The sequence below is a fragment of the Gastrolobium bilobum genome, unplaced genomic scaffold (genome assembly GCF_033153095.1).
Source record: "Gastrolobium bilobum isolate Gb01-03AN ecotype WA unplaced genomic scaffold, APGP_CSIRO_Gbil_v1 utg2307, whole genome shotgun sequence".
In the NCBI taxonomy this organism is placed as follows: Eukaryota; Viridiplantae; Streptophyta; class Magnoliopsida; order Fabales; family Fabaceae; genus Gastrolobium; species Gastrolobium bilobum.
The window spans coordinates 312,516-335,756 of NW_026897512.1; the positions used below are offsets into that span (position 1 = coordinate 312,516).

The window sequence follows — 23,241 nt, forward strand, 5'->3', positions numbered from 1 at the left end:
TTGTACGGTTATGATTTAGTAGCCGGAGATAAGATTATCTCAAGAAACTTGAGAAACTTGATTCCTTTATTTTAGAATTGTTCATTAAACTCATCAATTTGTTTTTTTTTTTTTGGTGTGGAATTTGCTTTTATTTTAACAAAGTTCACTACGACTTACATAGATCTACTTCAATTTATACATTTATTATAAATTTAATTCGGCGAGTCAAATTCTCTTTATTTATTTTTACATTGCCGACTTTAGTAGACTACATAAAAAAAATTGATTAATAATAACAATTATCAAAGGTGAGGAAGACAAAAGAAAAAAAATATGAAAGATGATGAAACAAAATGAACAAATTATCAAAGATGATAATGCAAAAGAGCCAATGACTTTGCAATTCAATAGGAAACAAATCATAGTGGAACGTTTAAAATGCAATTTATCAAAGCAACCCGAAAATAAATAACAAAACTTTAATGAAGTATAACGCCTGAAAAAAAATGATAAAAAATTTCAATAACAAGTTCTCATGAACTCAGGGTGCAATTGGTATTTTTATTTTTACTAGACCCTGTTAATAGATTAAAGAGGTAAAAAAAATCTCAGCTATACGCATTAAAAGGCATATGGAAAGAGTGAAGTGCAGGGAAAGCAAAAGGGTTGTTTTATGAAAAATACAAAACGTGTTATCGAACAATTTTAAGGCAAATAACGTAATGAAATAGGGAGAGGTTATAGTTACATTTTTTTTTTTTATAACCATATATTATAACCGTTGATTTTCGTCAATCACCGGTTATGATTTTCGCAAATTAATTTTATTAATTAATTATTAATTCATAATAAATAACAACCGTTGATTAACGAAAATCAACAGTTACGATGTATGATTATAAAAAGTTATAAAAAAAAAAATTATAAGTATAACCTTCCTCGATGAAATAATCTTAATTATTATAAAAATCTGAAACCTATTGTTACCAATATAAGTTTCTATTGTAAAATAAATAAATAAAATTACGTGAATCAATTTATTCCAATTAAAATTTGTAATTAGGATGGTATCTTCCGTTTCACCATTCATGAATCGATGATAGTGAGAATGTTCTCAACTGAATACTCAAAAAGACGGGAGAGTATAGTTGAATAAAAGATCCATGATAGTGAGCGTGAGCGTGATCTTGGATCGAAGAAGCCGCATTCACGCAAACTATAATTCCAGATTCCAGAATCATACAAGAGAAGAAGAACACATCTCACTCCAAACACACACTGTGAAGAAGAGCGCTTGAGAAGGAGATCCAATCGAGCATCCAGCTGAGACTCCCAAAGCCACTTGCTGAGTGCAAAACTTTCTTATTTTGCTATTCCCCAAATTGCACCGTTCCGCATGCTCCAAAGGAATTAATTTCATGTACGCTTTTCTTATTGTATTGTAAGAAGCAAATCCCTAGTTATCTTATTTGGTCAACGCCAATTTGCATACGCTTAATTCTTTATCTCAGATTATGTGCCTTTATTTGTTATTTGTCAAGCACTTACTGTGTTTGCATGTTTCATTATGTCCGAATGATATATGCATATGCTGCTTTGGTTCTCATTTATTTATTTTTTAATTTTTTTTCACCCAAGACTTTTATCGTATGTCATCCACTTTTTTCTTATGATCTGACTAGTTAAACAATGTGTCTTTTCAGTAACATCATTTTTAATTTTTGTTTAGAGTAATTCCTGGTTTCGATCCTTTTGGCAGTTGGATTAGGATTAGGATTAGGATTAGGATTACTATGAAAAATGTTTTCATTTGAAGGATATAATTATATTAAATGAAGTTTGTGATGAAATTGGTAATTGGATCGAGGTACACAGATGTAAAACATTCTTTTTGGATGTTGTACTTATCAACTCTGTGCTTGTGCTCTGTGCTGTATGTTTGTTTGATGAACCAGTTTGTTGGTACATTTTCTTGTAGATGTTGCAGCTAAGTTCAAAGTCAGCTGGTTGGTGATGTTGTGTCACTGAGCCAAGATGGCATTCATAACTAAGATAAAATGGGTTGTTCTGTCTGTATTCACTTTATCTGTGGCATCTATCATCATTCATCTGTCTTTGACAAAGTTGTGGACTGTTAACATAGGGCAGTACAAAGCACTGCCTATTCTTTCCGAAGATTTTGCTTCCATGTTGGGAAGACAGGTTAGTTTGGATTATACATGTATCCGCTGCACGTGTATGGTCATGTCTTTTGTGTTTCACTTAAGTTATTTTGACTTTATTTGCTTGAAATGCTACAGGGTATAAAGAATAAGAAGCTATGGGGTTCCGTAAAGTCATTGGAAGCATTGCAGCCTAATGCCAATGCTAGAAGCAATTATTCTGGTAAAAATTTTGCTCAAATTTCTTAGCTCTTTATTAGGGAGACATGGGAGGAATGGAAATATGCAATTTACATTTGTAGTTAAGTGGATATGGCATAAAACTTTATTGAAGTGTAAATATTTTACATCATTATGATCTGTTTTTGGTTTTCACTGACATATATAAGTTCTAAGAACTAATCTCCCGTACTCTTTTTCCATTGCAATAGGTATTATCAAGTAACTAGAATCTGGATTATGGGGATCTGTGCTCTATACAATCTTGGAGATGATTAATTTTTCATAGAAATTACTTTCGTTGTTTAAAAGATCTTTAAAATAAGATTTTGCTTATTATCTGTTTTGAAACATTTTTATTTGAGTGTAACTAGAGTCGAAAACTAAAGATTTGTAGGATAACCTTGAGTTGAATTTAAGTTTGTCTAAGGATGTACGTTATTGAGCTAATATTTTTTGTGACTTTGATGTTTGAAATTTTTTAACAGAGAGCTGTTGTACTCACTGTATTAAAATTATATATTTTTCCTTCATTTTTCATACGTGTGTTGATTTCATCCTCTACATCTTCCACTTCAAGTTTGTGTTTCTTTTCTTTGTAGTTCCAAAGGAGCAGGGAAATGGTTTCATCTATGCAAAAGTTTCTGGTGGGTTCGCAAAGATAAGATCATCGGTATGATCCACCAGATATGTAGAATTCTTTTTTCTTTTTTTTTTTAAAGATTGAAAAGTCATTTTCTATTATTGTTTGTAATTTAACAACAGTTTTCTTGATTTTACAGATCTGTGATCTGGTCGCCATATCTAGGCTTTTAAATGCTACCCTTGTCATTCCAGAAATTCAAGAAAGTACTCGCGCAAAAGGAATTAGGTAGGTACTGCATGGTTTCTGCAGTCATTACTCATTAATGCGGCATTGTGCTTTATGCTATTAATATTTTCTTGCTATGATGCATGTATACATAATTTATTTGTTTTTAAATTTTTATTCAGCTCAAAGTTCAAGAGTTTTTCCTATCTTTATAATGAGGAGCAGTTCATAGCATATCTCAAAAATGATGTAATCATTGCAAAGACCCTGCCTGAAAGTTTGATTGAAAGGAGAAGAAGAAATGAATTTCCTACATTCAAACCCACAAGTTCAGCTTCTTCAAACTTTTACATCAAAGAAATCTTACCAAAGCTAAAGAAATCAAAGGTTATTGGATTAATTATTGCCAATGGTGGAGCTCTGCAGGTATTCCAATATTCTGAAATTGTCAATTAAAGTTAAGTTATTGTTGCAGTCTTGTAGATGCTGTTGTCTACTGCAGGAAATATCGGTCTTTTGTTATTTGTGGATAACTTTATCTATATAAAAGAAAGTTAGTAAATTATTCATCTTTGAATGCTATCAAAAGTACTTAGTGCTTAGAAGTTTGAATCTTGAAGTTTTGCAGTAACCTTTGCTTGAGATCTTATTATTGGCCTGGCATCTCTTTTCGTGTGATTATTGCTGACTTCTTTACTCGTCATGGACTTTGTACTTATGTTGATATACTTTATCAGCTTAGCTTCATTCTTATGCAAACCAGGAAAGTTTGAACAAGTTAATAAATGCATATAAGAAGTGGAGAACTTTTACTCTCTATCAAATTCTTCATGCTTGATAATTTGATTCTTAGATTCCCAGAAATTCATCATATATTTTGGGCTTTGCATGTTGCATGTTGGTCAATTTTCTTTTTATTTGCTACATTTTGATCCTTTTTTTTTTTGTATATATAAAAAAAAAATACATTTTGATCTTTAAAAATATGAAGGAAGGGATTTAATTCCTTCAGCATTTTGCCATCACCGTAACCTTCCCATGCATTTTCCCTCTATTCAAATGCTTCCTTATGTTGTGTTTTCACTGTCCCATGGGCATTGCTTGTTTAGTGTACTTGAAGCTTCTTAGATACTAGAATTTCCATTCTTACACTTTTTTTTTGTGCATGTGTATTTTTTCAAAGTTGCTAGAGTTAACTTGAGAACAATATACATTTTTGCAGTCAATACTCCCTCCTAGCATGGCAGAGATTCAGAGGCTAAGATGCAGGGTTTCTTTCCATGCCCTTCAATTTCGTCCAGAAATTCAAATGCTTGGCCGTCGGATGGTTCACAAGTATGAATACCTTTCAATTAAACAAATTGATCTGCATTTGCTTTATTATCACATAGATTACACCCTTGCTTTTTGGCCACTGCCAAATTTCCTTTTTGGGATCTTTAAAATTTGTGATGCTGTCTGCTTTATTATGACATAGAATATGAGGGTTAGAAATTATAGGGTTTAGCTTGCTGGTAGAGTTTTATATGGATTTTCTGTATGGTGGTCATGCTATGTCCATAAGTCACTAACGTTTCATGGAGTTGATGAATAAGAGATTTCTGCTGTCTTTTTAAGGTTAAGAGCATTGGGGCAACCCTTCTTAGCATTCAATCCTGGTTTACTGAGAGAAACCTTGGCATACAATGGTTGCGCAGAACTTTTTCAGGTTTGCTCTGTTTTTCTCTTTTGTATTTGCCTTGAACTAATGGAGCTATTGTTCTACTTCTACAGTGCATTATCTTTTAGGGGATCATTTCTTCTAAATTCTTTTTAGTAGTATAGAGTACATTAGAAATTGGTAATATTTGAATTAAGCCATCAATGTTCAGTTTTTCCTCCTCTGTCCGTCCTTTTTTTTTCTTTTTTCCTTTCTCCTGTTATTTTGTTAAGGTTTTGTTTTGTTAGGACGTACACACTGAACTCATACAACATCGAAGGGCTCAAATGATAAAGGAAGGAATTCTTGATGAGGAATTGAATGTGGATTCACACTTGCGAAGAGATAAAGGTCTATGTCCGCTCATGCCTGAAGAGGTATGCTAAATTTTACCTTAGGGTTAACTGGTAATGAAGATGTGGTTCTTGTGCTATTTTCAGTTATAATTGCTGTCGCTTCTAATATTTTCTTAAAATAGCCTTTTGCACTTGAGGAGAATGACCAACAAATGGATGTCATGCTTGTATGCAAAGTTTTAGCATCTTTAAGGAATGATTCTACTAATGTATAATCAAAATAGATTTTTTTTTCAGATACTGTTTGCTTGGATTTAATTTCTTACTTCCTTGCAACCATTTTAAAAGGTAAATGGCATTTGAACAGATCCAAAAAACAGGATATTCAAGTTTTTGTAGTAGATACCATCATTAATGGGAGAGGGCGGTCCATTTCATGTGAACTGATTAAATGCCTGCTGAACTTGTCTAGAATATTGCATGTAATTCACTCAAGTTCATGCACTTTGAAAAACACAGAATTATGATCTTGCCTTTATGACTAACTTACTCTAAGAGGAAATTGTGGTTCATTCTATAAAAATGTATAAATCTATTTTGGAGCCATTTGAAGAATTGGTAAAAACACGTGAGAAAAGATGAACTATCCTTATCAACTTTTGTCTTTTTTGTAGGGCTACAAATAAGATAAAACTATTGAACTAAAAGATTAAGTAACAAATTCATGGATGATAATGATGGAGTTGAAGTAGTTATAAGGAGAGAGAAAAAAGGAGTGGAGGTGATTCAGGATTTTTTTTATTATTATTATTTTTTGTGGGGTGGGGTGGAATTAGTAGTGCTGAGTCAACCCTGAGGTAATGACAATAATTAGGATTTTATAAATTAAATCCAAGGTGTTTTTATTTCTAATATTAATAGGAAGATGAACCCTAAAGAAGTACATTAAACTTGTTATTCGTTGGATGCTGGGACCATAAGAAGGGGCAGCCTGGTGCTAGAGAAGGGTTCGACCCACTATGTGGGTCTCTAATAGGCATGCTTACCTTTAATTTGCAAGAGACCAATTCCACGACTCAAACACATGACCGCAGGTCACATGGTGACAACTTCAAATGGCTGCTGTGGCTTTCCTTCGGAAGTTGGAACCATAACATCTCTAAATCAGTACATATCCTAATCTTGATGCCTAACTTTGTGGTTGGATGAAGTAAATTAAGACGTTAACACAAATACCTTGTTCGACTAAAGTAAGGAAATAGAAGTATTTTGATCAAAAACTTTAAAATCGAAAATAATGAAATTCAAATCGTTCACAAATAGTTGTAGTACAAAGTCCCTGGTTGTATACTGGGAAAGTTTGAATTATTTAAAGTCAACCTAAACTTGTTACAAGGCCTCTCTATACTAAGGTTAATGCAACTCATCTCCAGAATTTCCTTGCCAACAACTGTAATAGATTTTAGTTCCAGTGAGCACCTTACAGATACAGCATCAGAATCTAGAGTTTGTTGTCCGACAACTGAGGGTAAAATATTTTATTAAAAATGAAAAATATGAAGACTAGGTTATGAGTTAAAAAAAATGGTATTAGGCTCTTCCATCACCCAACCACAATGTGTATTCTGATAATAGTGATAAGGGAATTGAAGGAAAATTGGTAACAAATGAAGATTTTTCCTTATTTAAGGGTTTAAAAATTTGTTAACAAAACAAAGTTTAAGATTTAGGAATGGGAAGGGAATGTGATGGTGGAAGTATTTCCCTTCAATCTCAAACTTTCTGTTTTCTTTGTATGGGGTTGAAATTATAAAGAATTTTGTTGGGTTTGATACTTTGATTGAACATTAGTACAAAATTAAAACACATTAGGATTCAGTCCTTTTGTGAAGTTAGTAAATGAAGTTTATTTTTCTATTTTTACATATTTAATAGTTTTCATTATTTCAATATATATTAATGTGATTACCGTAGTATATGAAAAATATAATATACATTTTTATACATTAAAGTTTAAACTATCAATTTAGCCCTCCAAACATTTTTATACATTCCTATTACCATAGTATTTTGATGAATGGTAACCTGATAGAAGGGCCGTTTTGATGTCATTTGCAACCCTTAGAGGACCAAGTTGATAGTTAGTCTTTTTTTCCTTAAGTAAATTATGGTATTCTATTTATTGAAATGTATAGTAAACTGTTCCTTCATGACTGAAAGGTCATGGGTTCGAATCCAGGAAACAGCCTCTTTGCAATTATGCAAGGGTAAGGTTGCATACAAGGATTTCCTTCACTCCACACTCACTAGTCGGGTTTAACGGGGAGTGGTTTTTGTAGTTTTTTTTATAGTAAGCTTGTTTAATATTATTTTTTATAAACCTTGAATGATTAATAATGTAAGAATAGAACATTATATATTTTACAAACTTGTGCATCGCATGGGTACAAAATCTAGTTATATGTGATTGAGTCCAATTTAGCATAGAGCAACTTTCTAAGATGCTAATAGCTCCCAGGAGACTATGTGGGATCTCAGCCTCTGCTGAGGGCAACCAATTTTATTACAAATGTAGTAAAATAATGTGGCCTTTTGGGAACATTGCTTCCAATTTTGTGAATAAATATGGATCGTCTTTTGGAATTTCAAAATTTTACTATACAGAGGTTACATGTTGGTTTTTGGCTGTTTCAACTTTTGCAGGTTGGCATTCTCCTTCGAGTAATGGGTTATCCTTCCAAAACAATCATTTACCTGGCTGGTTCTGAAACATTTGGAGGTCAACGTGTTTTGATTCCTTTGCGGTCCATGTTTTCCAATATAGTGGACTGCACTTCCTTGTGCAGTGAGAAAGAGTTGTCTGACTTGGTTGGACCAGAAACACCTCTTCCTCAAAATACTTTTCAACCACCTCCTGCAAAAAGTGAGGAAGAACTTAAAGAAGAATGGAAGAGAGCTGGTCCTCGACCTCGGCCTCTTCCTCCACCTCCAGATAGACCAATTTACCGACATGAAAAAGAAGGTTGGTATGGTTGGATCACTGAGACCCCTACAGAACCTGATCCTTCACCTATGGATCTGAGGATGAAGGCACACAGATTACTTTGGGATGCGCTTGATTACATTGTTTCGTTGGAAGCAGATGTCTTCTTTCCTGGATTTAACAATGATGGCAGTGGATGGCCAGATTTTTCAAGCCTTGTCATGGGACATCGACTGTATGAGAATGCTGCTTTTAGAACATACCGACCAGACAGGTAAAATGCACTGGGAGTTGGAATTAATTTATTGATATTCATGAAGGAGGTACGATATAAATAGGTTTCATTAAAAGCATTTAATTCCCTTATTTTATTACGGAACCAAAATGGCTAGTTGCTTAGTTGAAAAGGCTGTAAAAGATGGCATAGTTTCAGGAAGTTTTGCTTTTTGGGCTGGAACAAGGTGGGGGGAGGCAAAGGGTAAATTTGTAGGGAGGACAAACCACATTTATACCTTTTACTCCACTTCGATAACTAGCAATGCCTTCCAGAGAGGTGGCTCATCCTATGTTATTTATCTAACGAACACTCTTACAATTTTCTTATGTTTGGATTCTGACATTCATACGAGTCAGATTTGAATTGTTGAAAATCAATACTAGACATGACACTTCTCTTATAGCAAACTGTGGAACTTCCTGGGTAAAATTTTTGTACATTTTTGTACTTGTTCATCGCATTTAGCCAAATAATCAAATGTTTGCATGGTATTCCCTCCTTTCCACATGTGCATTTTGAATGTAGTCATCTTTTCTTTTTCTTGATTTTGTGTCAGTTGATGTCTCGAGAATTGCATGCACATTTGTATCTGAAGTGATTAGTGTGATGACTTTCCATTCCTTCGTGATTGCTTTTGTTTTTAGTTAGTAGTTGAAATTTCTCTGTTGAAGTTATCTATCGATATATCCCTGCATTTTACATTTTATTGTGACACTACTCTATCTGGTCTTCAACAGGAAAGTTATTGCGGAACTTTTCAACATCACTCGTGAAAATTTGTACCATCCAAAGCATAATTGGACAATTTTAGTCCATGAACATCTTAACAAAAGTATGACAGAAGAAGGCCTCATAAGGCAATCTCTCTTGTCAAAACCAGCTATGTTCCTTTCACATCCACTTCCAGAATGCTCCTGTAGAATAGCTTCTACCAAGGTTGCCAATCGTGTCAGAGGTGAGGATAGCCGGTTTCTATATGGAGACGAAGACCAGTGCCCCAAATGGATGCAGAGTGCTGATAAGGCAGGTTCATTGGGGAAAGAAGGGGTCAAATCCGAAGACGATGGTCTGCCAGATTATTAAAGTAATGGTTTTGTTGATGAATCTGAATCTGATAAAGTCGATGGCAAAACCAATCAGACTCCACAGTGGGATCAAGATGTGGAAATGGATCCAAATGACTAAAAGTGGATGAGCATATCGTAGCTATAGCCTATAGTTATATAGCATCCAATTTTTCCGTAATTTCTGAGAGGCATAGGTTATAACATGCTTCGGCGACGTACATGTCTCAATGCTATCTTTGCTGAGCATATGGGTTATTCAAATCTATTCTTTCATTAATTTTGGGTTATTTCTCCGTGGACAAAGAGAACATTTTTCTTTTTCTTTTTTTCTTTTTCACTTTATACTTACCACTTCCAACAGAATTTTTGTTGTAACATACACATTACAAAATGAAGGAAAAAGGATCAGCCGTCGGCTTAATTGCAGCACAACAGATAAAGTTTCCAAGATTGTGTGTCTACAGTTTATATTCCAATTGTTTCTGTTTTGTAATATCTTCTCTGTTTTTAGTTATGTGGATGTTCGTTGTCGCGGTCATCTTACTTAGGACATTCCTCTTTCTTTCACTAGTTTATATTTGTATGCATGGAGAGTCTAACACAACTTAGTGATGAATAGCAGTTTGCGGATGACCTGTTACTGTACGCAAAAGTCTCCCTCGATGAAGCTAAAATCATTAAAGACACCCTCAATTATTTTTGTTGTTCCTTGTGTCAAAAAGTCAAAACAAGAAAAAAAAATCAAATTCTGTTTATCAAGAAATGTCAATCATAACAGAGCTTGTGAAATAAGTGAAGCCTTGGGATTTGATCTCACATCTGATTTGAACAAGTATCTAGGAATTCTCTTACACCACAAAAAGAGTAGGGAGATTTTCCTTTCACCACATAATTTCCAGAGTTCAGAAAAGGCTTAATTCTTGGAATCAAGATAGCCTTTCCTTGGCATGAAGGCTTACCCTGGCTCAACCTGTCTTAGGAGCTCTATCTTCTTATTCCATGCCAACTAGTTTCATTCCTTTGGGTACGTGCAATGAGGTGGAGAAATACACGAGGAGCTTTCTTTGGGGATCAAGTCATGATCATTAAAAAGTCACATATCAAGATTGGGCATGGACCTTATCCCCAAGATAAATGAGAGGAATCTCACTGAACTGGGACAAAATTACTAATGCTTCTAGGATTCTACTTGGAAATGATCAACTAGCTCATTTCTGGAGTAATAAATGGCTACCCAACCTTGAGCAACTTCTCCTCCTAACCAATTCAACCTAATCTGTTGTGTTGTGTCTAAAGATGGTTGATTTTGTTAATGGTCAGGGCTGTTGGGACTGGAACAAATTCCAGCACTTAATTCCTAAGGAAGCAGTAGATCATATTGCTAACATCATGCCCCCACAAGATCGTTATTCCCAAGATTGAGTTATTTTGAACTTGTCCAACGATGGAGTTTTTAATCTCAAATCAGCTTACTCCCTCCTTGTGCAGCATAATTCTGCTACTTCAAACCCAAAGTAAAGTCATCTTGGAAATGGGATGGACCACAAAGGATTATGGTTATTGTTAGGTGACAATCTTCTAACTAATGAAAAAGGATAAAAAGGAGCTCATCTTCCACCTGCTCTTGATGTCTTAAGAAATGCAGAAAGCACCATTCACACCTTTCAGGATTGTCCTAGTTGTGTACTAATGTAGTTGCGCTACAATGGTATTCCCTCTGCAGTATGGCCGTATAATGGATATTGAATTGAAGATCCCTCCCCGCCCTCCATGTTATTGCTTTGTTGAGGTATTGTCTTTATTCTCTTTTGTATTTGTTTGTGCTCAGTTCTCTCTGGTTGTGTACGTGTGTGGTTATCTTTTCTTCTGCCATTTGATTATTTCTTTTTTGTTGGCATTGCTAGTTTGACAATGCTCGAGATGCAGAAGAAGCAATTCGGGGTCGAGATGGATACAACTTCGATGGTTGTAGGTTAAGGGTGAGGAGCTGTACTGACTTTTTTCTTGTTAGATAAATACTTTTTTGGTGTCTAATATGTTCTTGTTGTAGGTGGAGCTTGCCCATGGCAGTAGAGGGCCATCATCAAGTGACCGACGGGGATACAGTGGCGGTGGCGGTGGAGGTGGAGGTGGAGGTGGTGGTGGAGGTGGAGGTGGAGGTGGTGGTGGAGGTGGTGGTGGCGGTGGCGGCCGCGGCGGCGGTGATGGAGGTGGTGGGGGGCGTTTTGGGGTCTCACGCCATTCTGAATATCGAGGTCTGTCTATTAGGAGAATCCTTTTCTTTGATACAGAAAAGGATAGGGAGCATATGATAAATGATTTTTTTCCTTCAGACTGTTTACCCATTTAGTTATGCTTTTTCATGTTATATTTTTCATTTTTGAATTAAGAAATGAATTTTTGTTTGTATCTCATTCCAAGTCATTACAAGGCAGTCTTAATGCTTAGAACTTTGGAACCATGGTCCATGACTATAAACTGTATGTGTACAAGTATGACATTCTGAATATCTGTGTGTCTAATTGGAGAATCCTTTTCTTCGATACAGAAAAGGATTAGGAGCATATGCTAAATGATTTTTTCCTTCAGACTGTTCACCCATTTTGCTTTTTAATTTTATTTTTATCATTTTTGAACTAAGAATTCAAACTTTTTTAGATGCATATTTGTCATTCCAAGTCATTGCAAGCTCCGAGACTATGACTGCATATGTATAAGTTTTTCCATTTTCAAAAAATTGTTTTGCATGTGTTTTCTTTGCTTTATATGTTTTGTAATCTACGAGATAACTATTTTATGTGTATTACTACAAATCGACCCTAGTTATTCAAGGTATTACTGGTTTCATATTTTTCATGATATTGTGTAACACCTTATATTTTTGTCTACAGTTATTGTTCGTGGACTCCCATCTTCTGCATCATGGCAAGATTTGAAGGTATTGGAATTTTCATACGTAAAAAATCAATAAGTATATTTAAATCACTTAACTATGTTTTGAATATTTGGTTTCAGGATCATATGCGAAAAGCTGGTGATGTTTGTTTTGCTGAGGTTTCCCGTGATAGTGAAGGTAAACTTCCATTTTTGTTTGTGTTTTGCTATGTTTTTATTAGACTGTTACCATGAATTATTATGTTTACATTGGAGTTAGGTTGTGATGCTTTGTATATTTCGGTACATCTGAGAAATATAAAAGAAATCACGGCCTAATAAAACATAAATAATGTAGTTGGATGCTCCCTTTATTTTGTTTTAATTTTGGGTTCTGCTTGTTTTCATTGCAAAATTTAGTTCTTGAAGCTTAATTTGCCGGTAGCTGTCCTAGATTCTATACCTTTTATCAGCAAAAGTCAACTTATATGAAAAATAAAAATATTGTTATGAGACTTCAGGGACTTGAATTTAATAACCTAGGAACATACAAATGCAAAATGAATGTTCATGATTCAGATTCTATTGTTTGAAATAGTAAGATTAAGATTGAAGAAAGGAGCATAATAAAAATGAAAGCCGGCTCTCTTAGTAGGCACAGGTTTTTTAATGTCTTTTTGTTGTGTTTCTACTGGGGTGCTTAACTCCTTAAAATTGTTGTTTATCTTTGTAATGAAGGGACAAAATAATCTTTACCCGTTACTTTTAACCTGCAACACTTTCTAATAAGTAGTAATCATCCTTATTATCAGTTTGGAGTCCACAGTTCATAGGTGAAGTTCTCTACCCTCAAGGCTATATAAGCCCAATGATGACTTAAAATAGCAAGGATCTAAATTTTGCCTCAACGGCATCATATCTGATTTTGTTCTTAATTTCATAATACCATTTGAAGGGACTAAAGTCCACCTTCCCAATCCCAAAAAACCTCATTAGAGGTTTCCTTTCTTTCATGTGAAAGTAAAATCTTTCCCCAAGGCACTTTGATAGAAACTGAATCATATAATCAGAGAACAAAGAGAATGCGCAGTGTTTGGCCCAGAAAATATCTGAATTTTCAGTATATTTCACTGAAGATAATGCTGAATATTGAAAAGAGGTTTTTGTATATTGATATTGAATAAATTACATGAGTGAGTATTTATACAAGAAAGAATCGCTAAGAATGACTAAGCGATGACTAATCAATCCTATCACAATCCTAATCACAATCAATTCTAATCAATCACAATTAATCCTAATCAATCATAATCAATCCTAATCAATCATAATCAATCCTAATTAATAGGAAATAAAAACGGAAACATGTTTGAATTCTAATTTTCTACACTCCCCCTCAAGTTGGGAGGTAAATATTGATCATTCCCAACTTGCCAATCAAGTCTTCGAATGCTGGACGGTGTAGGCCCTTGGTAAGGACATCTGTTGTTTGCTCTTTGGTTGGAACATATATCAAATGCACACTTCCATCATCTAATTTTTCTTTGATGAAGTGACGATCAACTTCCACGTGCTTTGTTCGATCATGATGCACAGGATTTTGAGCAATGCTAACAGCTGCCTTGTTGTCACAATATAGTTTTATTGGTAGGGAATATGAAATCTTCAACTCTTGAAGAAGTCTTCTCAACCAGATTCCTTCACAAACTCCATGAGCTAAAGCTCGAAATTCTGCTTCAGCACTACTTGCAACCACTGTTTGCTTTTTGCTTCTCCAAGTAACAAGATTTCCCCACACATAGGTGCAATAGCCTGAGGTAGATCTTCTGTCTACTGATGAGCCTGCCCAATCTGCATCAGTGTAGATTTCAATTGTCCTTTTATACCCCTTTTTAAAGAATAATCCTCTTCCTGGAGTATTCTTGAGGTATCTAAGCACCCTATAGACTGCACTAAGATGCTTCTCCTTGGGTGAGTGCATGAATTGACTAATCATACTCACCGCAAAGGCAATGTCAGGACGCGTATGAGATAAGTAGATTAGTTTACCAACCAATCGCTGATATTGTTCTTTATCCACCTCATTCTCATCTTCAATACCTAACTTGGTATTAGGTTCCACAGGTTTCTCAGCAGGTTTACACCCTAACATTCCTGTTTCCAACAAAAGATCTAGAATATATTTCTTTTGTGTTAGAGTGATGCCTGTTTTGCTCCTAGCAACTTCCATACCAAGGAAATATTTGAGAGTGCCAAGGTCTTTGAGTTCAAATTGAGCTGCTAGAAATTTCTTCAAGGTGTTCAATTCCTCAATATCATCACCTGTAAGAATTATATCATCTACATATACAATAAGAATAGCAATTTTACCATCCTTAGAGTGTTTGTGGAAGAGAGTATGATCAGTCTGTGCTTGAATGAAGCCTCTTCTTTTGACTGCTGTGAATTTGTCGAACCATTCTCTGGGAGACTGTTTCAATCCATATAGAGACTTTTTTAGTTTACACACTGATCCATTTCCCTTTTCAAAACCAGGTGGAGGATCCATATAGACTTCTTCATGTAAGTCACCATTTAGGAATGCATTCTTCACATCTAACTGTTGCAGAGGCCAATCTAGATTGGCAGCAAGAGATAAGAGAACTCGGATGGTATTGACTTTAGCAACCGGAGCAAAAGTCTCATGATAATCTATCCCATGAGTCTGAGTGAAACCCTTTGCAACCAATCTTGCCTTGTATCTGTTGATGCTATTATCTGCATTGAATTTTATTGTAAACACCCATTTGCATCCTACTGCCTTTTTTCCTTTGAGTAGGGTCACTATCTCCCAAGTTCCATTTCTTTCTAAAGCATTCATTTCTTCAAAGACAGCATCCCTCCATTTTTTATCATTGAGAGCCTCATGTATATTTCTCGGTATCTTTGTACTATCCAACATAGTATTGAAAGCACGAAACCCTGGGGACAACTGTCCATATGAAATATGATTAGAAATAGGATGAGTAGTACAAGATCGAGTACCTTTTCTGAGAGCAATGGGCAAGTGTAGATCATTTTCACCATGACACTCAAGTATTGGGGTGCTGGAACTAGAACATGGTTCAGAATCCTGGCAGTGTAGAGGCTCTGGGTTATTCACACTTTGAGGAGGCTTTCGCCTGCTATAAACTTGTCCCCATTTTGAGGAGGCTCCTGATGGTGAGGATTCTGTAGCTCCCCCTGTTTCCAAAAGTAGAGGTAATACTGTGGCATTAATAGGTTCCCATGACTGATCTTCATCTACTCCTATAGACTCCCCCTGAAGAGAAGTCGAGGGGAAGAAAGGGTCATTCTCAGAAAAAGTGACATCCATAGAGACAAAGACCTTACGAAGAGAGGGTGAATAACACTTATAGCCACGTTGAGTAGGAGAATAACCAATAAAGACACACTGGAGAGACTTAGGATCAAGCTTAGACCGTTGATGGGAGGGAATATGGACAAATACAACACAACCAAATAACTTGAGAGGTAAGGAGGAGACACCTCGGAAGGAAAGGAAGATACGAACAAGACTAGAAAGAGGAGACTGAAATTTCAGAATGCGAGATGGCATTCGATTTATCAGATACGAGGCAGTGAGAACTGCCTCTCCCCAAAGATATTTAGGAACACTCGTGGTAAACATAAGAGCCCGAGCAACTTCAAGGAGATGTCGGTTTTTTCTTTCCGCAACTCCGTTTTGTTGGGGTGTGTCAGGACACGAGCTTTGGTGAAGGATGCCATGTTGGGAAAGATATTCTCCAAGAATAGAGTTAAAATACTCTTTGCCATTATCTGTACGAAGAATTTGTATAGCAACTTGGAATTGGGTTTGAACCATGGCATGAAATTTTTTAAACACGGATGCAGCATCAGACTTATCCTTTAGAAGATACACCCAACAAACTCGAGAATGGTCATCAATGAAGGTAATGAACCATCGAGTACCTGAAATATTTTTAACACGGGCTGGACCCCATATGTCGCTATGAATTAAGGAAAATGGGGAAGAGTCATGGTGAACTTTAGAAGGATAATGAGCACGAGTATGCTTGGCAAGTTGACAAATATCACAAGAAAACAAACTTGGACTTTTATTAATAAATAAGTTTGGCAACAACTTCTGAAGATAAATAAAATTTGGATGGCCTAGCCTACGATGCCACAGCATAACATCATTACATGAATCAAAAGGAAACATAGAGTTTTTTTCTACGAAAACAGCTTCATGAGTCACATCCTCCTCAAAGTAGTAAAGTCCACCATCCTCTCTACCACTGCCAATCATCCTCTCCGAGTCCTGTTCCTGAAAAACACAACCATGTGGAAAGAATTTAGCAAAGCAATGCAACTCAGAGGTGAGCTTGCTAATGGAAATGAGATTATAAGTCAGAGAAGGAACATAAAGAACTGATGTCAAAGTAATCAGCTCAGAAAGTTTAATGGTTCCGTGTCCCGCAATCTGGGAAAAACTGCCATCGGCGATCTTGACCCGAGAAGGTTCAGAATATGGAGTGTATGAACAAAACAAGCCAAGATTACCTGTCATATGATCAGAGGCTCCAGAATCAAGGATCCAATGATTTTGACTATCAACATGGAAAGTTGTACCTTGCTGGACCACATGACTAGTGGCCTTAGGAGGTTGCTCGTGGTAATAAAAAGAGTGTTTTGAGGAAGCCATGAATAAAAAGAGAAGGGTTGACCGTTGATGAAAAATCAAGTTTTGTAAACTTTTGATCTGACCTCTGGAACAGGAAGGGGAGAAGCCGGCGAGAAGGTCTGTGCAAGTCGCGACGGAAAAAAAACGTCTGGAAGGCGGCGCGTGGTGGCGCGTGCAGCGGCTGACGGCGATGGGTCCAGCGGCGGTCGACTCGTCGGATCCTTCTGAGTCGAATGGTCACCTCACTTTTTTTATCGGAGGTCAGTAAACTAGGTTTCTGTGTTGGACAGATTCAAGGCGGTGTTTAGGAGGTGTTTGACGGTGATGGAAGTGTTTGGATGGTTATTTCAGATTTGAATTAGGGTAGGAACGAATCCGCTCTGATACCATATTGAAAAGAGGTTTTTGTATATTGATATTGAATAAATTACATGAGTGAGTATTTATACAAGAAAGAATCGCTAAGAATGACTAAGCGATGACTAATCAATCCTATCACAATCCTAATCACAATCAATTCTAATCAATCACAATAAATCCTAATCAATCATAATCAATCCTAATCAATCATAATCAATCCTAATTAATAGGAAATAAAAACGGAAACATGTTTGAATTCTAATTTTCTACACTGAATGCAAAGAAACCAAAAGACAATTACAAATGGAAAACAGAGACAAATTACAGTGACTGATCCTAATTACATAAGCTAAAACTCTAGAGGAATTATAGAGCAGCTAGTCTCTCCCAAATCACCCTAAGGTGCCCAAAGTTCCAAATGCCCAAAGATGACTCTCCTTCCTTCCCTGTTGCCTTTTAACCACCAAACTCTCTCTTTGCCACCTCATCACTTCTAACAGAATTAGAGCCTTCCAACAACCTTACCTCTTGAATATTCCTTTTATTAGCTGACTCATCCTTCTTAAATAATTCCCTGTGGCCATTCTTATGATAAACCATTAGTGGGGTTCCTATCACACTTCTTTGATGAGACTTGAGAGATGAATAGAGCTGAGAATTTAATGCCCTATTTATTTTATAACTCTAGTTTTGTGGTGTCTGTCTTCTTAATATCTGGCCTAGTTGTGAAAGGATTTTCTACTTATGTCTCAGAATCTCAATAAGTATGATGTGTGAAGAGAATGATCAAACATGCAGCTTAGTAATTTCAAATAACCTGAATGATTCCAATTTCTGTATGTCTGGAATGATATTAAGCTGGTAAATTACAATTTGTAGGATTGAAGACTTGGAGCTGAGTGCTCTAAATATAATACATGTAACACCCTTTTGTATTAGTCCATGCATCAGTGCATTTATTTTAATGGGCATCAAGCATAGTAGATAATCTGGTCTACTGGTTTTTCATGCATGATGCAATCTATGCCATTTGAACTTCATTCTTTGATGTTTGCTTATGCTGAATTAAGATTCTATGGAATCAGTTGATTATATATATATAATGATTAGAAAGGTGGGGGAGCGTTTTCCTGGAGATTGTCATGTACTGGTGCCTCAACTTATATAAGCCTTTGTTATATGAATTGGTTACTTCTAACATTAGAACTTACATAATGTATTCTTATTTCAGCAAATTTTGATGCTAAAGGCTTATTACTCATACTATTGATCTCTGTTTAGGGACTTTTGGTCTTGTTGACTACACTAATTATGACGACATGAAATATGCTGTAAGTTTTTCATCTTGGTGAATCATACCAAGATTGTTACTAGATTCCACTTCCATCTCTCTCCTAACATTTCTGTTTCACAGATTCGGAAACTGGATGACACTGAATTTAGAAATCCTTGGGCTAGAGCTTATATTCGGGTAACTAGATCTATATTTATAAAATTTCGCATGTGTAAACTTCAACTTTTACGTGTTGATAGATCCTGCACTCTTCTTTCTTTTATCTTTATTTTTTTTTCTATAAAAAGATCTTGCACACCCTCACTTAAAGCACGAAGTGAAGGATTATTTCATGGATTGTGTGAAGAAGTGTTTTCTGGAGAGTTATGCCTGAATAAAAGTTGTGGACAATAATTTTTAGTGGTATTTGTGCAGGTGAGGAAGTATGAGAGTAGTCGTTCACGGAGCCGCAGCAGAAGCCCCAGCAGGAGCAGAAGTCCAAAGAGGGCTAGAAGGTATTGCCACTTTCTTATTGTTCATTGTCCTGTTTAGACATTACTTTTACTTATGGAAGGTCCTGTTTCATTCTGCAGCAGATCTTTGGAGCGATCTGTGTCTAGGTCACGATCTAGATCCAGATCAGCATCACCAATCAAATCTTCCAGGTACACAAAGCATACTTTTGTTAAATATGGTTGTGTTGCTTTAAATCTACCATATTTATGCACCTGAATTGTTTCTTCAATTTTGCAGGCCAAGATCACGTTCACGATCTGGATCTCCACGCCAGGTATATAACACTTTTAAATTAACTGATTGATAATCACCATAAGATTCTTTGATTGAAGTAGTGATTCAAAAATTGAAAGTTTTTTCCAATAAATCAATGTATTTTAGGATTTAACTTGTGTCTTCTCGACTTTGTACGCATTCTTTTCTTTTGTTTAGAACTAAGATTACAGAAAGTTGGAACAACTGAAATTTTAAGTGTTATAAAAAGCACGTTTTTATAACATGCTTATTCGAAGTTCAAGTGAGGATTGAACTTCTGAGTGATAAATTCATTTTTTCTTTTGATTTGTTTTACCGAAACAGAATGTAAATCACGCTTGTTTTAGTTCATGTTTGTATATTTCTTTTGCTTTTACATTTCTTATAGAAATTTTTTATCTATATCTGAATTAAGAAGTGTTAGAGAATAATATAAACTATTGAAAAAGCCCCTACTCAATATCACAAGGTCACAAGTTCGATCCTCACTGCCCCCTATTTGTGGAATTAAATAAGTATAAGCTAAACCAAAAAAAATTGGACTATGCAATATCTACGCCTCAAGCCCAAATGGCTCTTGCGTGAGGGGGTGTTTTAGAAAATAATATAAACTATTGAAAAGGCCCTCACTCAATACTTTAAGGTTTTGGGTTGAAATGGTTATTTAAAAGAAGCATGAACTTTTTTGCAGGTGCTGTCAGGTAGCGGTTGATTTACGGATCAAAGCAGGTGGTTCTCTGGAGTTACTGTCCCATTCTTGGGCAGTATTGGCATTATGTTTGAGTTGGTTTAATTTGTTTGATGGAAAATCATTAATGTACCAGAATTGTTTTCTTGGTAATTCATCCGTTTGCTGATTCTGTAGGGCCTAAACTTGTTTGATGTGCTGCTACCAATTTGGCTTTATTTCGTTTAAACAAGAATGTTGGATGTCAGCCTACCGGTTGCACTTTTCAACGAGTTAGTATGAAATTGATAATGTATTTTAAATGTTTTTTTAAGTTTTGCAAGCAGGAAATTTATTTTAAAATTAAGAGTAAATACTTTTTTTTTGGTCTTCAGGAAATTTCACGATGTCCGCTTTAGTCCCTAGCAAATAAAAAGGTCCATCGTGGTCTTTAAGAAATTCAAAATAGACATATTTTAGTCCTTTTAAGGACTAATATGGGTCTTTTTTGAATTTGTGAGAGATCACGATTTCAACTAAATGAGTCTATTTTGAATTTCTTAGGAATCACGATAGGTCTTTTTTATTTGTTAGGGATTAAAACGGGCATCGTAAAATGTGCTGAAGATAAAAAAAGGTATTTACTCTAAAATTAATGAGATTCACTGGCGCACCATCATCTAAACTTAATCCGTTGGGATGAGTGAAGTGCTAGTTCGATGCAAATTACGATCTTGTGACAATATGCCGCATTTGAGCGGCCAACAATGTTTTGATACTTGGTGTTGATTCGAGTGCAACCAGCGTAGATCTTTGTTATTGTGTTTAACAAGAGATTATGTCTATGAAAAAAATACGTCTGAGTACACCTTTGTGCCATATTTCCACTTATTTGGTTGGCAGTATTTTGATAAAAAAAGGTGTGATTGTTTTGAATTGGGTATCTTCACTGTAAAAATCTTATGGATTGTCTGTTTTTAGTTTTTATGAGTTGTAAACTAAATTGACTCACCTTTCTAATGTTAAAATAAGCGTTCTCGTTTGTTTTTCTTATTTCTATTTTTCTAAATGTTAGATTAGGGGCTATTTAAATGTAGCGTTAGGCATCTTCAAAGTTAAGTAATAAGGTCTTTTAAGTTGGATTGGTTAAACTGATTATAAAATACTCGGATGGGGTTTGAGGTTTGAAGGGAAAATGGGTGTGGTCATATCGCAATAGTCCGTGTAAAATCAGGATTTTATATATGATGGTAAATTTGGGAGTAAAAAATTAAGTAAAATTTTTTAGCAGTTAGTTTACTTTTATAGTGCTCAGTATATTCACTTCTAATCTAATTTAAAGCAGTTCGTTATTTTAGCGTATTAGAATTCAAAGCTAAATATGCCGTTTGCGCTTTGAAGACAAAATTATGAGTTTTAGGAAGAAAGGAAAAAAGAGAGTTTGAAAACAGTCCATGTTTATATAATTATGTATGGAAAATAATTTTCTCGTCTTATACAATAGAGACAAAGTAGTGGGGTGTACTATTTTTTTTTTCTTTTTAAAAAAAATAGTAGATTCCACTATTTTATCTCTGTTGTATGAGATAATTATCTCATACAATATGAGATAAATAGATCCCATTATGTATATGTATGTCCGTAAGCTGTATTAAAAATAAGAGAAAAATATCCTTTGCATCGTATACAGGAATCCTTATTAGGAATCACGGCTTGTATTATACAATCAATAACCGAGTTTTGTGTTATATGTAAAAAGCACTTTGGGTGTTACAACTAACCGCTTAAATTTCTTGGATAATTAATTTGACATGGCATTGAAAATCCTAAAGTGATTAACGTTTTGATAATCTTTACATGGTTGGATAAGAGTATGAAATGATAAGAGCTTAATAAACTCATATCTTATCTTATGTTTAATGCGCATTGAATAAATAGTATAATATGATTATATTATCTCATCCTATGTTTGAAATGAAACAGATAATGTTGAGATATAATATAAATATACAAAAATACCCTCTATAAAAATTATATATTTATTTTTAAAATTGATTTCTAAACTATTTTTTTTTCTTTTCACTTATTTATACATTAGTTATTATCTTAATTTTTTTATAAATTTTAAAAACATAATTTTTAAATAAAATATATTCAAAAACGTATGGCGACACGAAGCTCCGCATCTTATGCACTTTCCTCTTTCTCCTCTACCAACCATCACATCCTCCCTCTCATCAATAAAACAACAATGGGTTAGGGTCAGATAAACTAAAACTCAATCCTTATGACTTTTCTGGACTCGCATTAGACAGTACTAGTAGAGTTAGTTGAAAAAGTCATGCTTTTACATAAACTAGAAGACACATTGGGAACACACAATATCTCAATCTTCGCACCCAAAAACGAAGATCTTGAATGAGATCTCCACCCTGATTTCAAATGCTTCATTCTCGAACCACGAAACCTCAAGTCCCTTCATACACTTGCATTAGACAAGTCAAAAACAACAATTCACCGTATTCAGAACAAAAATCATGGACAGTGATGGTAGCAGTGAACGTGCTTCTTATGCGCTATGCTAATTCATACTCTGGTATCAAGGGTTCGTCAACGGTGATGGTAGCCAATGGCAGTGACTGGCCGATGGGTTGATGGCGGTGGCTGACTGTGATAGGGATAGCTCTCGGGTGCTTATGTTCCCAAGAGGCAAAGGGTTTTTTGGGGGAAATTTTTTTTATCTTATCCTCTTTGACTCTAACCCAGCTCACTGTCATGATTAGTTATTAGGTTGAGAGTATAATAATATGAGTTAATAGGATAACTTTATCATATTCTATTGACTCACCAAATAACAAATAAGAATGAGATTAGATATTATATCTTATTCTACTCCCCTGATCTTGTCCACCAAATGGACTTTAAGTATTAACATGTTCCCTAGCACATAAGATTTAGTCGGGTTTATATATATATAAAAGGGGAAGGTTATATTTATAAAATTTTTGTTTACAAACTCTTATAAACTATATTAAGTATGACCGGTATACTTCAATCAAAAGTGTATGATCGGTCATACTTACTGTAATTTGTAAAAAAAAGTTTGTAAACAG

General features: G+C 35.1%; 2 protein-coding genes across 3 annotated transcripts; both read left to right on the top strand.

The window, feature by feature from the left end:
- The first annotated feature begins 1,083 nt into the window (after nt 1–1,083).
- Nucleotides 1,084–11,478, top strand: LOC133307558 (protein EMBRYO SAC DEVELOPMENT ARREST 30). 2 transcript variants are annotated; one of them, XR_009751043.1, is made up of 12 exons: nt 1,084–1,402; nt 1,961–2,184; nt 2,283–2,367; nt 2,966–3,036; nt 3,146–3,234; nt 3,357–3,600; nt 4,397–4,509; nt 4,792–4,882; nt 5,122–5,250; nt 7,873–8,426; nt 11,220–11,285; nt 11,401–11,478. XR_009751043.1 is itself a non-coding variant. In XM_061508086.1 (11 exons), exons 2-11 carry the CDS (start codon nt 2,017–2,019, stop codon nt 9,510–9,512), a joined length of 1,890 nt encoding a protein of 629 aa, XP_061364070.1. In that variant the 5' UTR covers nt 1,084–1,402; nt 1,961–2,016; the 3' UTR covers nt 9,513–11,192. The 2 variants fall into 2 exon arrangements, 1 of the variants encoding a protein (XP_061364070.1); XM_061508086.1 differs by lacking the exons at nt 11,220–11,285; nt 11,401–11,478 and adding an exon at nt 9,167–11,192.
- Nucleotides 11,479–11,663: 185 nt separating this feature from the next.
- LOC133307559 (serine/arginine-rich splicing factor SR34A-like) lies at nt 11,664–20,316 on the top strand. The gene is made up of 9 exons (XM_061508087.1): nt 11,664–11,751; nt 12,388–12,434; nt 12,512–12,569; nt 18,699–18,748; nt 18,832–18,888; nt 19,126–19,205; nt 19,284–19,355; nt 19,444–19,480; nt 20,153–20,316. Exons 3-9 carry the CDS (start codon nt 12,518–12,520, stop codon nt 20,171–20,173), a joined length of 369 nt encoding a protein of 122 aa, XP_061364071.1. The 5' UTR covers nt 11,664–11,751; nt 12,388–12,434; nt 12,512–12,517; the 3' UTR covers nt 20,174–20,316.
- Nucleotides 20,317–23,241: the final 2,925 nt, after the last annotated feature.

Bases quoted from the DNA above. Each gene is read 5' to 3' on its own strand.
- LOC133307558 (XM_061508086.1), top strand. From the start codon at position 2,017: ATGGCATTCATAACTAAGATAAAATGGGTTGTTCTGTCTGTATTCACT. The intron at 3,037-3,145 runs GTATGATCCACC...TTGATTTTACAG, and splicing joins TCGCAAAGATAAGATCATCG to ATCTGTGATCTGGTCGCCAT. The intron at 3,235-3,356 runs GTAGGTACTGCA...ATTTTTATTCAG, and splicing joins ACTCGCGCAAAAGGAATTAG to CTCAAAGTTCAAGAGTTTTT.
- LOC133307559 (XM_061508087.1), top strand. From the start codon at position 12,518: ATGCGAAAAGCTGGTGATGTTTGTTTTGCTGAGGTTTCCCGTGATAGT. The intron at 18,889-19,125 runs GTAACTAGATCT...GTATTTGTGCAG, and splicing joins GGGCTAGAGCTTATATTCGG to GTGAGGAAGTATGAGAGTAG. The intron at 19,206-19,283 runs GTATTGCCACTT...TTCATTCTGCAG, and splicing joins AGTCCAAAGAGGGCTAGAAG to CAGATCTTTGGAGCGATCTG.